Below are 13496 nucleotides of genomic sequence, written 5' to 3'. Positions count from 1 at the left end.
ATGTTAAATGATGACTTTTTTTTATTTAATTTGTGGATCTAAATAGGTTGATAAAATTGATAAAGGTACATTTTTTCTTAAGTAATCGGAGGAATATTGTAAGGAGATTTTATTTAAAAAAATATAAATATATTTAGATAACTCTTTAGAAAAAAAAAAAGTCATAGTTTTATGAGATTTTGATCCCTATAAATATAAAACAATAGTTGTTCCAATTGTTTGTATATTTACCCTAAAAAGCCAAATTTTCTGAAGACCAAAGTTGTAACGTCGTCAGTGTTTGGTGTGGTCTTTGGTCTGTTCTCACATCGCCACCTACTACGTTTCAGGAGTCCACACAATCAAATACTCTGTTCTATTCCCACCCACCAAACCTTTTCCAATGCTTCAATCCTCATTTCTCTCTCTTTCTTAACTCTTCCTCTTTTTCTCTCTTTGTCACTTTTCCATAACCACAATTCACTTTCTCTTTGTTTCTATCTTTCTCTCCAATGGAGTCCAAGCTCCTCAGCCATTTCCTTCCTTCCACACCCGCATGCATTTTTCATCCCACACCTCTCAGGGCTTCGATTTCCTTCAACCCCACTTCGGATTTTCTTCCAAAAAGCAGTCTTTCTTTCCGCCCACGCGCTGCTTCCATTGAGTAAGAATCGTTAAATCATCTGCATTCACGTGGGGTTTTGTTTTTAATCTGAAAGTTTCGATTTTTTTCATGTGGGTGTTTGTAATTGAAATTGTGTTTAGAATTCATGATCAAGGTTTGGGATTCAATGGGACTTGGTGGATTACAAAGAGGAAAGTGCATGATGATGGAATTGGGTTCCTTGTGTGTTCTTGATCAGTCACGTCAATGGTCTTTTTTTCTTTCTAATTTTCAGGTTTGCTAGTAAGGGGATTAAAACACTTTTTTATTACTTAAGGCTGTAATTTTACGACGAAAGTGTGATTTTATATTCTTAGTACTGTTGTTGATGCTTTTCTCTTCATTGAATATTTTATGAATATGATATGCATGGATAGTGGGAATTTTTTTTATACCGTCAACCAATCTGAGATTACCATGTGAAACAAGTTTGTTCTTCTACAGTAACTAAAAAGATTACATGGATGCATAGAGATAAAATTTACATTTATACTTTTTTATGAGTTCATGTTTTATACTTTAATATGTTGATTTTTATTCTTCTTTTGTTGTGCTTTCAATTGTGCTTGGTTGTCAAGAAGGGATACTGAGGTTGCAAGTGGTGTCTTCCCCCATCATTTTTTCCTTTTTTTTTATATTTTGTTCAGTCATGTTTTAAATTTGCCCTATTTCTTCTGTGTAGATCAATGCCAATAAAGAAAAGAATTGATGAGAGTGAGTATCTGACCCTTGATCAGATAAGGCATTCTCTAATTCGTCAAGAGGATAGCATCATCTTCAGTCTCTTGGAGCGATCACAATACTGTTACAATGAAGATACATATGATCCAGATTTCTTCTCCATGAATGAATTTCATGGATCATTGGTGGAGTACATGTTGAGGGAAACTGAGAAGCTTCATGCCAAGGTCTGAACCTAAGGTTATTTTTTATAATCTAACTGAATGTTCTTAATGCATAAATATAGTTCAGGATGTGCATAAAAAAAATCTGTATTGAATTTCTTCTACCAAAAGCATCCAAGCTGTCCCTACCAATTTTAACTGTCACAAAAGTCTGCCCTTTTACTCAATTGATGAGCTATTTTAACTGTTTCTTCCTATTATATTGTCCCCAAAATTTATTTCATTAATGGTTTGTAAATTCATGCCTACTTTGTTCTGATGTGCATCCAAACTTTCATCCGCAAATCCAACTGCAATAAGTTTTGTCTCTCATTTTCAAAATATTGATTTCACGGACTGAATTTCCATTCCACTGAAGGTGGGCAGGTACAAGAGCCCCGATGAGCATCCATTCTTTCCTGAAGGCCTACCTGAACCAATGTTACCACCATTGCAGTACCCTCAGGTACAGCATATTCCATAGCAGTAATCAAGTTTGTACTGTTAAGATTTTCTGTTGCTGCTAAGTTTATTATGTTCACTTGCACTGAACTACACTTTCAGGTAGATGGAATAACAATGTGTAGAACTCTTTGAATTCCTCCTCTCCAAGTCCATTTGTATCACTAGTAGTGATGTAGGCACAAAGATGACATGTCAATTATTCAATTCTTGCTTTTTATAGAATTTTAAAACTGATCTAAACTGGCTTATAAAAGTTTAATTGTAAAGAAGCAGTTCCTTATAGAAGTATAACATCTGTAAGATGTGTTCCTTTTTGATGAATTGAAATGATAGTTTTCTCTTTTCAATAATGATGAAATTGAAACATTATAGTTACATGAAAAGGGAAATATGTACACCAAGTTGGGAAGTGACCATTCTATACTTCAGCCCAACACGTTTGCCTAGTAAAGTGAAACGAGTGGAAGGAAAATCAATTAGCTGTTAACCGAAAAAATTATGGTTTAATTCTTTCTGTACTTATGGGCTTAATGAATTTATAAAAATGGTTGGCCAGTGGATGACATGCCTTGCAAGCATAGAGTAGTTCTTAGTTGTCTGCATTGGAATACTATGTGGACCATATCCATGTACCAAAATAAATTGGTGTTGTATCTTTCTTGCGCTAATTGCTTCTTCTTTGAATTTGTGTCATGTATGAATAGGTGTTGCACCCTATTGCCGAGTCAATTAATATAAACGAGAAAGTATGGAGCTTGTACTTTAGAGTTCTCATCCCTCAAATAGTTAAGCAAGGAGATGATGGTAACCTTGGATCTAGTGCTGTTTGTGATGTAACATGCTTGCAGGTACACACTATTAGTTTCCTTTAGTTGAGTTCAAATCTACATTCAAATGGTTTCCAGGGGTTGTACAACATTGTCTTTTCAATTATTTTATTTACTTCATTTAAAGTATCTCAATGCATACTGTTCTATTATATATGAATCTATCTATACCATCATTCATATCTTTTTCTATTTCCTCTTTGGTATTTGATAGGAACCCATAAATAGTTAGGCCCAAATCCAAAATATCTAAGATGTATGTTAGATAGAGAATGAATGACAAAGTAAGGGATCAAAATGGCATGATAGAGAATGAGAAGAATCCTTCCGTGTAAGAAATTGATGAGCTGGCATAGTAGGAAAGGAGTGATTCTGTTGTATGGGTATAAGCGTGGGAAGATAGTGGGGGAGAATAGGTTGGTATTTGGGACAGACTAGGTACTCTAACTGTTTAGAGATACTTTATACTTTTCTTATTGTTCTGTATTTTCTTTCCTGATTCAGGCATTGATGTCATTCTGATACAATCCTGATTTTATTACTAATACAGTGATTATTCAACTATACTTCTGGTACCTATCAATAGGTATCAAAGCTCACGATTCCTGGGGTTTTGATGGTTATGACATAGCAATGGAGTCGAGAGTTGAAAATTTAGAGAAAAGTATGCTTGAATGAAAGCATGAGAGTGAAATCCAAATGGACGAAATCAAATAGCTACTGAAGGAAAAAAATTGAGGGTACACAGCCAATCACGATAACGACATTTTCCGAAACGACGAATGTGTGCGGTGTTAGTAGCATTAGAGGAGGATCGGGCACTGAATTGGTACCATTGGTGAGAGGAACAAACACCTTTACCGAGCTGGGTCCAGTTCAAGGAGGCAGTGATTCGAAGGTTTCAATCGGAGATAGTACAAAATCCTTTTGGGCCATTGTTGAGCATTAAACAAACTGGGACAGTCATGGAATATAGGAAAAAATTTGAGATGATTTCAGCCCCATTGAAAAACGTTGATCGGGTAATGTTAAAAGGAATTTTTCTAAATGGATTCCGCGAAGAATTGCAAGTCGAACTGAAGCTATACAACATGGAGTCACTATCAGAACTCATGAATCAGGCCGTATTGTTGGGAAGAATTGGGCTTTGAAGAAAGGGATATTAGGCTCCGGTGAGAAAGCGAGCACGAGTGAGAAGGGGACTTCTCCAACTGTGACAAATATGAGTAGATCGTATAATGCAATGGTATAGATATTGTGAACAATAAATTGTATGCTCAAAGGCCCAATTATGAAAGTACGAGATCAACTGAGCCCAAACCACTAAATGGGTTCGGCGGAGAGAAAAAGGACACTATGGGCAGGAGGCTTTCACAAGCTGAGTTGCAAAAATAGAGTAAAAAGGAGTTGTCTTTTAAGTATGGGGAGAAGTGGGGACCTGAACATGAATGCAAGCTGAAGCATTATAAGCTGGTTTTGACGGAAGAATGAGGGAGGAAGAATCAGAGGATTGGGATGAGGAAGAGGAAGAAAAACCAGAGTTGGAGCACAAGACACTTCAATTGTCTTTGAAAAGTAAGGTGGGGCTGATCTATCATAAATCTTTTGAGATTTGGGGAACTATTGGCCAAAGACGAGTGCTGATATCAGTGGATTGTGGAGCAACCAGCAACTTCCTTTCTAGAAAATTAGTTGCTGAGTTTGATCTTCTAGTGGAGAATGCCCCTATTTATACTGTGGAGGCAGGAACGGGTGAGAAGGTGAAGGGTAGAGAGGACTATGTAGAGGAGTTGATCTTGAGGTGCAGGGAGTCAATTGAAACATGATTATTAAATGGAGTGAAGAAGGAGGTAATAAGGTGTTAAAGGGAGACCGTTCACTAAGCAAGACACAAGCATCTTGGAAGAGCATGATTAAAGCCTTACAAGATGAAGGAGTAGGCTACTATATTGCACACCAGCAGTTGAAGATACAACCTTATAAATTAAAGAGCTTGGCTAAAAAGGTCTGACAAAAGTTAAGTCTGAGATATTATGGGCGTTACGAAATTATGGAGAAGTTTAGTCCGGCTGCCTATAAACTGCAACTACCTTTAGGAAGCAAAGTGCACCCAGTTTTCTACGTTTTTGCACTGAAGAAATCCGTCACTGCAACAATCCTCAACCAACCGTTCCCTTTATTTTTAGCAAATGATTGGGCATTGAAGGTTCAACCAGCAGAAGTGCTTGCTGTTAGAAGGAACCAACGAGGGGATTTCAAAATTCTTTTTAGGTGGAAGGATTTGCCAGATTTTGAAAATTTGTGGGAAGCTCTATCTACACTCAAGGAGCATTTTCCTGATTTTCACCTTGAGGACAAGGTGCATCGAGGAGGGGAGTGTTGATAGGAACCCATAAATAGTTAGGCTCAAACCCAAGTTATCTAAGGTGTATGTTAGATAGAAAATGAATGACAAAGTAGGGGATCAAAATGGCATGATAGAGAAAGAGACGAATCCTTCCATGTAACAAACTGTTGAGCTGGCACGGTAGGAAAGGAGTGATTTTGTTGTATGGGTATGAAGCGTAGGAAGATATTAGGGGAGAGAGACTAGGAACTCTCTAACTGTCTAGAGATACTTTCTACTTTTCTTACTGTTCTGTATTTTCTTTCCTGATTCAGGCACTGATATCATTCTGATACCGTCTTGATTTCATTACTAATACAATGATTGTTCAGTTGTACTGTGCTTTCTTATTTCTGGTACCTATCTGTATTTAACCTTTTAGTACATGTGCTATGTGAAGTCTAATAGATTTGTTTTTTTTGAAAATCTTTCGCTGTAATGAAGAAAAGAAAGCTGACTCTCATTAAAATAAGATGTTAGGTTCCTAAATTGGGAACCTAATCAAGAACTCTCTTTCTCACCAAAAGACACAAGAAAGATAGGAAAAACTGAATATTATTCACAGAAAGAATTTCTGTACAACTGAATACAGAGGCTTAACCCTCTTCACAGGTCAATACCTGTCAACAAAGATCTCTCCCAAAAGTCCCTTCTAACTATCTAAACAATCTATTTATACAGTTCCTCTACCTTCTATCCTAATCCCATTTCCCATTATATCCTTATATCCCCAAATACCCTATATCCTAACGTAAGATCAACTAGTGAATTGTTTGAACAGGGATTGGTGGAAATTATTTTAGCTTGCAAGTTTCCTTCTGTAAAATTCACCAATTTCACTGCCTCAGTTTAGTAAGTTGAGATTGTAATGATAAATTCTGTCTCTTTCTTATATTGATGGAAACTTGTGATTTGTTGTGACTGCAGGTTCTTTCAAAAAGAATCCATTATGGAAAGTTTGTAGCCGAGGCAAAATATCAAGCTTCTCCCGATTCATATAAGCCTGCCATTTTAGCTCAGGTAGAATACAATTTGTGTTACTTATTTGCTTATACGGATTCATACTATCAACGGTAAATCTGCTTCACAAAGGAAATATTTTATCCAATTAGTGATAAACAAATCATGCTAATTTTGTGTCATAAGTTTTTCTTGTCATATCTATAAAATAAATCTGCTTGGTTTCTGGTAAATGGTACTGATTTTGATGGAAATCTGCTTCAAGTGGAAACATTTCATTATAGTAGTGATAAACTTCTGGTGCTAATTTCATGTCATAAGTTTTTTGTGTCATGTATAATAACATCTGTTTGGTTTCTGGTAAATAGTACTATCTTCTATCTCATTTATGAGTATAAAAAAGGCTAAGTTCATACAGGTTAATAAAATCAATTAGTTTCATTAAATTTTACTAATTTTCTAATATTCTTAAAATTCACTTTTCTTAATCTCGTAAGACAAACTTGTACATATAATGTAATACAACCAAATGTTAGAAAAATTATCACCAAATGGAGTTGAAACAGTTTGAATTTGCTTATATTTAAGAGAAAAAAAGTCCTTTTTTGCTTATAAACCAGAACAAAAGGAGTACTGATTTTGATGGACATGCTTTACAAGTTTCAAGTGTTTACAATCTTAGTATATTGCTAAGGGACAATTTTGAGGTTGTTTTCATTTTTCTGTAAGCTGGATTCTTCACATAATCAACTGGTCTTATGTTGGTGTTTTTTCAGGACAAAGAGAAATTGATGGAATTGCTTACATATCCTGAAGTTGAAGAGGCAATCAAGAGGAGAGTTGACATGAAGACCAAGACTTATGGGCAAGAAGTGATCATAAATTTGAAGGAACACAGAACTGAGCCAGTCTACAAAATAAATCCAAATTTGGTTGCTGATCTTTACAGTGATTGGATCATGCCTCTCACAAAGGAAGTTCAAGTTGCTTATTTGTTGAGAAGATTGGACTGAACATAGCAAGCACATTTTCAATCATATTGTTCATAGGGTATTATATTTTCTAGGAAGTATACTTGCAATGGGTAATTTCTCTTTAATCATCACCATAAACTTTAGCTATTGTAATTATTATAACATATGAGGAATTTGATTTTGGGCTCTTGTATAATAATTGATGCTATATTTTATGTTGTTTTTTCCTTGTGTTGAAAACATTGTAACTTCAATCTTGTAGTGTTGTTATAATAAAAGGAAGTGAGGAGTTAAATCCTTTATGTTTCAATCATATTTTTCTTGAGAGATGACAATTTCCCGTCCTTGTTTTTATTATGTAATTATAAAACTTGTAAACTAACCTAACCCAGATGAAAATAAAAGTTTGGAAAAACTCACAAGTCATATATAATATTATAGTTTGATTACTTTTGCATGTTATAAAAGTTCAAATCATGTATACTTCAAATGTTAAGTTTCTACGTGGAATACAGCAAATTGTAAACAGATTCAGCAAGAAAGCTTACAGTGTTCCACAGCTTTAATATATTATATATATAAATTTAAGAAATAGGTATGAGACAGCAAAGTTTGCATGTCGTATTAATGTACTTGTTGTGTTGTGGTATCGTGATTTTCGGAAAAAGCAGGACCACATTCATGGCTAAAGAAAAAAAGTGTCATTGTGTGGATGTTGATATCAACCAACACATGCAACAGGAGAAATAAATAACAAATTCAAGATAAGGATTGTAATATAATATAATATTTATTGATCCAGGTGTCAAATTCATACACGTTCATTTGTTTATCAATTACTTTTTCATTAAATATGTAATTTTGTTTTCTTTCAAATGTTTGAAATATGTATTTTCATATAAAATCGTCATGAGAAAAACTATCCATATTCGAAAGGGTGGTCCTTCTCGTAATAAAGTAAATGTTTGAAGAAAGACTATTTTTAACCAGTTTTGGAGTAGCATTTTAGTAATATAAAATTAATTTTTAATCAGAAAATAATATATTTGTGAAGAATAAAAAAAACATTTAACCTGTAGTTATTTCTAAGTAACTGAACCTATTATGTATTAATGCTGTTTAATTGTCTTAGAGTATAATAGTTAGTATAGTATAAGATAAAGTAATAATAAAATATAAATTAAAATTGAATTGCAAGCATGGATAACAAAGGTTGGGATTGTATTTTACCACTCTTGTTTTTTTTCAAACCTTAATTTTATTATACTTTATTTTTATTACTCTCATATGTATTAATTTAAATAATTCCAAAGTCATCTCTTAACAATGAAGTTACCAAGAAATATAATCAATTTCTTGGTCATAAATGTATTTTTTGCATTAATAATATGAATTTAACCATTTAACAACTCTAAATATATTTCTAATATTTAAAATGATTAACTGATTTCATTCAAATTCGATTTATATAAAAGTTTTCAATATAAATATAAAAAGAAAAGATGAGTGATAAATAATTTCAAACATTTAATATAAAATTTAAATTATATATATATATATATATATATATATATATATATTGTCAGAAATAAAATAATAAAAGAAGAAAGAAAAAAAATAAATGATACCATGCAATTTGACTTATGGTTTCATTTAACTTGTATAATTTTTTTAATATTTTTTATTATATACCGTATAATTTTTTACATTATTTCATTCATATTATATATTTAAAATATGAATTTATATATTTATTTTATAAATTAATTTTTAAGTTTTACTTTTATTGTTTAGAAAATCTTTAGTTTTATATTTTTTTACGAGATATTGTTTTTTGTTCTTTTAAATTTCTATGGAGGAATACAAAACCATTACTCATCCATGATAAACTGAACCTAATAATATGTAAGTTTTTTCCAAAAATCATTTTAAAAGATATATTTACACTCTTATATCTAATCTTCAGGATCTTAACAAGTTAAAAAAATAATAAAACTTACCTTTTAAAATATAATTCTATATTTAGGGAAAATATTTATGTTTAATATTCATGTTTAAAAATAAGACTTTTTCTCATTACATATAATAACACTATCCGTATCATATCCTAATATTTATTTTAAATAATTGTTTTTTTATAATTTCTTCTTCAGTAAAAATCCCATTTTTAGGAAGATACCTTAAAAGCTGTACTATTTCCTGCGCGTATTGTGATAAAAAAATCAATGGTAGATCTAGAAAGCAACAACAACCCTAGAAAATTGAAATTAAATAAGAAAAAAAAGACAACTTTCACACAACAGATGCTATTTAAAAAACCCCAAAAGAACCAAAAGGAGTCCTTAAAAGGCCAAAAGAAAAGAACATTGTGACAGAGTGTTCCAGAGTTTGTTGAACTGTGAAGAGAAGAGAAGAGGGTAACTGCAACCAAGCAAGCGAAGCAGTGATGGAGGATAGGATGAAGAAGACGGTGCTTTCTCCACCCATTGTGCTTCTCTTTCTAGCTTTCTCACTTCTTCTCTTGCTTCCAGAAGCTTCGGCTACAAAGTTTAACGTTGGAGATAGCAAGTTTTGGAACCCCAATATCAACTACACTGAATGGGCCAAAGGAAAACATTTCTACCTTGGAGATTGGCTGTGTAAGTTCCCTTTCTCTCTTTATCTATTCATGTGTTTTGTCTGGGACTGGACTTTTTGTTTCCGTGCTGGGTGTTGTGTTGGTGCAGTCTCTCTGTGAACCGGATCTGATTTAGTACGAGGATTGGATGAAATAGATAAAGCTGTTATCTTTCTGTTGTTTTCATCGCTGAATTTACTGTCTTTTGAAGCAAGAGGGTCCATATTTGATAGTTTCAATTTCAGATCTTTTGGTTTTCTTCCCTGTCTTTAGTTAACATTTGGGTCTTTTGTTGAACTCATGCTAGGTGGATAAGAACAGTGAAAGAATTTGGATGGTGTTGTAGAAGAACTGGGAATTGTTGTGTGTATGATATTACCAGCATTTTGTAAATGAACTGTAAAAGTTGTGTTTTTAGGGGAATGGTGTTGGAGTTTTTCCCACATTCCCTGCCTCATTTCATTTTGATTTCTTAATTGATATTTTCTGTCTAGAGGGAGTGTAAATGAAAAATAGGGTTTTGAATTTGGATCCCTTTTTGTGCTTTTGTTGACTTGGGCTGCATTTCCAAATCCTTAGTTAACATCCTTATTCTGTTGCTTGTTCGTGCATTTCTCTCTTTCAGTGAAAATTCCTCGTTTTTGTGCCGTCAAAATTTTCATGGTTACTTTTGGTGTGAATGCAAGTTAATTTGTGTTTTTCATGGTTCTTGCATCTTCTCTCCCCGTTGGTGTTGAGTTCTGGATGCTCACCACCAAGATAAGCCATAAATATGTGAATGGTTAAACAAAAATGTGGAATAGCAATCAAACAATTGAAATGTGAACAAGAATAGAGAATTGCAGATCTTGTTTAACCTTTAAACAATTTTTAGCTGTGGCAGGATGCACTCTATACTGCCATATTCTGCGTATTATAGCATGTTGCTCGAGTTTATGAGTTCACTAATTTACCCAAATTAATCAAAAGGTTAAGCTGAATATTCCCATCAATTAACATCACAGTAAAAATGAGGTGAAGTAAAGTTAAAAGAATGACTTTCACCCTCAATTAGTGGCTCAATTTGTTAATGGAATGCAACATAACATAACAGATATAGTACATGTTTGAAATGTAAAACTTACTTTTGAAGGACATTCTGTATCTTTTAGTCTCAAAAGTACTTTTAGAATGAGGCTAAGGGTAATCCAAACAAGGTAATAGGTATTCATTATTATTGAAGATCCTAAGTAAAGATAAGAAGACAAGTTTATAGTATATAAGTGGGTATAAATCTCATTTTTCAAGTTGGTTTTGTTGGATTGAGTTATAGTTAAAGTTCACTTCTTAATAATTATCTCTTCTATCTTAGAAGTTTTCTACTCTAGTTTTGATTTGTACTCTCATTGTCTTGTCATACCTCAATTTTTGGTTATAGAAGCACACAAACACTTGTAAGAAGTAGCAATGAACAAAGTTGTGTGGTGGTTGGGTGCAAATTTTGAGTTCCAAACCAAGATTTTATGGAATGCAATGTTTCCTAGTTCATATATTCATGCTAACTATGTCTGTTTTGCAGATTTTGTTTACGACAGGAACCAAGCTAGCGTGCTGGAAGTGAACAAGACCGATTATGAGACTTGTAACTCTGATCATCCACTCACAAACTGGACAAGGGGTGCAGGAAGAGATGTGGTTCCTCTAAATGTAACCAAAACCTACTACATCATCAGTGGCAAAGGGTTCTGCTTCAGTGGCATGAAGGTGGCTGTTCATGTCGAAAAGCTACCACCTCCACCGAAAGCCGCCCCTGTAAAATCCGGCGCACCAACACTCTTCTCCACCGGCCACATTCTTCTCATGCCGGTTGTTTTTGCCGTCGGAGCAGCGTGGGATGCATTCATTCATTTCTGGTAGTGAATACCACACCACCATTGAACAACATCATTGGATAAGTGTTAATGTTGTGTTAGTTGATTTTATTTTTTGTTGAAAGGCAATTGTTGTCTGCATTGCATGGTGATAGTAGTTGTTGGCCTCAAATGGGTCAGACAAAAGGGTGATTTTTCAGCAAGTTAGGTAGTGTCTGTTTGATTTTCAAAATGTGTTGTGTTTCTGCATGATTATGGTCAGAAATATGCCACAAACTGGTTTAAATTAATTTGATTTATTGGAGAATTCAAATGCGGGAATTGCGGGAATTTGTATCATGCTTTAGGACTGGTAGGACCTTCTGCATGTGCTTGTAGCATCATCATCACTGCATTTTACTTTTCATCAATGTTTTCATGTCTTAAACTTAAATCCCATATTAATACGTATTTAGAAGACCCTTTTTCATATAATTAAGAAATTTTAATTTATCTTTGAAACTTATATGTCAGATTAGACTTTTGTTGTCAAACATAAAGATAAAGTTCATATCTGACTTTACTTGAACAGAACTACATTGTGACTAAAATTCATGTGATCTGCAAAAGGAAGATTAACATCAATTTCAAAGTCAATATAGAATATCAAAACTTTGCTTCATTCTTCTACATTTTCTGTTTTGTCAAGCAGAACAAAGTCAATGCAGAATATAAAAAAGTTCTACCATTTAGTAGAGAGTTGAATTTCTTAAGCTTGGAATCAGTGGTTAAATTTTTAACTTCATATGACTAAACTTCGTTTGAAGAGGCAAAATTCATTTGGGTGATCTTTTGTCTCGAAAAGGTTGATAATTTTTTATTGGCTGAGTCGTGTTCTTGGAACGCACACAAAAAGTCGTTGCAAAATGGTCCCTCAAAAGTTCAGTTAATATTTTTTATGATTTGAAGATTCAAACTAGTTATGTAAGTATATAGTGTAAGTCAAATTTCGAGTATATACACGAAGAATTAACATTAATTTCCTCCCTTCTTTAATTCTATGATTGAAATTACGTTGTTTATTTTTCAGCAAATGGAGAAATGAACGATAACTTCAACCAAGTTTTATTTAGCAAGCATACTTTCCAGTAAAAAATAATTTACAAAGAAAATATTTATATAGTAAGATATAAAAAGTTCTGTTTTAATTTATATTATTTATTTGGTTTATGTACTAAAATAGGTCAATTTTTTTCGAATGTGGATTACTTTTTAAATTTATTATGTATCTAGATCGAGTCGTGGATAGAGCGGGTCGTGCATAGGGGTTATGATTTTATTGAAAAAATCGTGAATAACATAAACAACTTGTTAATAATATTGAAATTGTATTCAATTATAACTATTTTAACCAAATGATAATTTCAACTTTAATATATTTGAACAGAAATCTGCATGAAAATGACAAATTTAAGATACATACATAATTAATTAAAGTCATGCATCATATAATTAATTAAAGTTAATTAAAGTTTTGAGAAGTAGACAAAACAATTCGAAAAGTTTGATTAAGTGTATCAAATTTTTAAATAGTTCAGTTAGATATTCAGAGAATTCGACTAAGTAGTGTATGATAACTAAATAGCTCGATAAAATATTTAGAAAACTCAATAAAATGCTTGAAGAAGTCAGATAACTCAGTGCATAAAGAGTTTACAATATGTTGTCAAACTATTTCATTATATTATATAATATTAACTAATCAGTGTGAACAAATTTTTTTAAACCTTTTAACACGTATGTATTTCACAGATAAAAAAGTGTATATTATATTAAAAAATTATTTGGACATGTTTTTAGCTTAACATATTTCATTCTTTTTGATAGGTTGGGTAAGTGAACTATAATTCA

The 13496-nt window shown here is 32.8% G+C and overlaps 2 protein-coding genes across 2 annotated transcripts; both read left to right on the top strand.

The window, feature by feature from the left end:
* Nucleotides 1-251: 251 nt before the first annotated feature.
* LOC108345883 (chorismate mutase 1, chloroplastic) lies at nucleotides 252-7449 on the top strand. The gene is made up of 6 exons (XM_017584721.2): nucleotides 252-643; nucleotides 1326-1551; nucleotides 1907-1993; nucleotides 2697-2840; nucleotides 6133-6225; nucleotides 6942-7449. The coding sequence occupies exons 1-6, from the start codon at nucleotides 492-494 to the stop codon at nucleotides 7176-7178; spliced, it is 939 nt and encodes a 312-aa protein (XP_017440210.1). The 5' UTR covers nucleotides 252-491; the 3' UTR covers nucleotides 7179-7449.
* A 2016-nt stretch (nucleotides 7450-9465) lies between these two features.
* Nucleotides 9466-11936, top strand: LOC108344708 (lamin-like protein). Its single transcript, XM_017583170.2, has 2 exons — nucleotides 9466-9778; nucleotides 11315-11936. The coding sequence occupies exons 1-2, from the start codon at nucleotides 9586-9588 to the stop codon at nucleotides 11650-11652; spliced, it is 531 nt and encodes a 176-aa protein (XP_017438659.1). The 5' UTR covers nucleotides 9466-9585; the 3' UTR covers nucleotides 11653-11936.
* The last annotated feature ends 1560 nt before the right edge of the window (nucleotides 11937-13496 follow it).

This window comes from Vigna angularis, chromosome 8 (assembly GCF_016808095.1).
Source record: "Vigna angularis cultivar LongXiaoDou No.4 chromosome 8, ASM1680809v1, whole genome shotgun sequence".
NCBI lineage: Eukaryota > Viridiplantae > Streptophyta > Magnoliopsida > Fabales > Fabaceae > Vigna > Vigna angularis.
This window is presented reverse-complemented; position numbering and strand designations above follow the sequence as displayed.

Bases quoted from the DNA above. Each gene is read 5' to 3' on its own strand.
- LOC108344708 (XM_017583170.2), top strand. From the start codon at position 9,586: ATGGAGGATAGGATGAAGAAGACGGTGCTTTCTCCACCCATTGTGCTT. The intron at 9,779-11,314 runs GTAAGTTCCCTT...TCTGTTTTGCAG, and splicing joins CTACCTTGGAGATTGGCTGT to ATTTTGTTTACGACAGGAAC.
- LOC108345883 (XM_017584721.2), top strand. From the start codon at position 492: ATGGAGTCCAAGCTCCTCAGCCATTTCCTTCCTTCCACACCCGCATGC. The intron at 1,994-2,696 runs GTACAGCATATT...ATGTATGAATAG, and splicing joins CACCATTGCAGTACCCTCAG to GTGTTGCACCCTATTGCCGA. The intron at 6,226-6,941 runs GTAGAATACAAT...GTGTTTTTTCAG, and splicing joins AGCCTGCCATTTTAGCTCAG to GACAAAGAGAAATTGATGGA.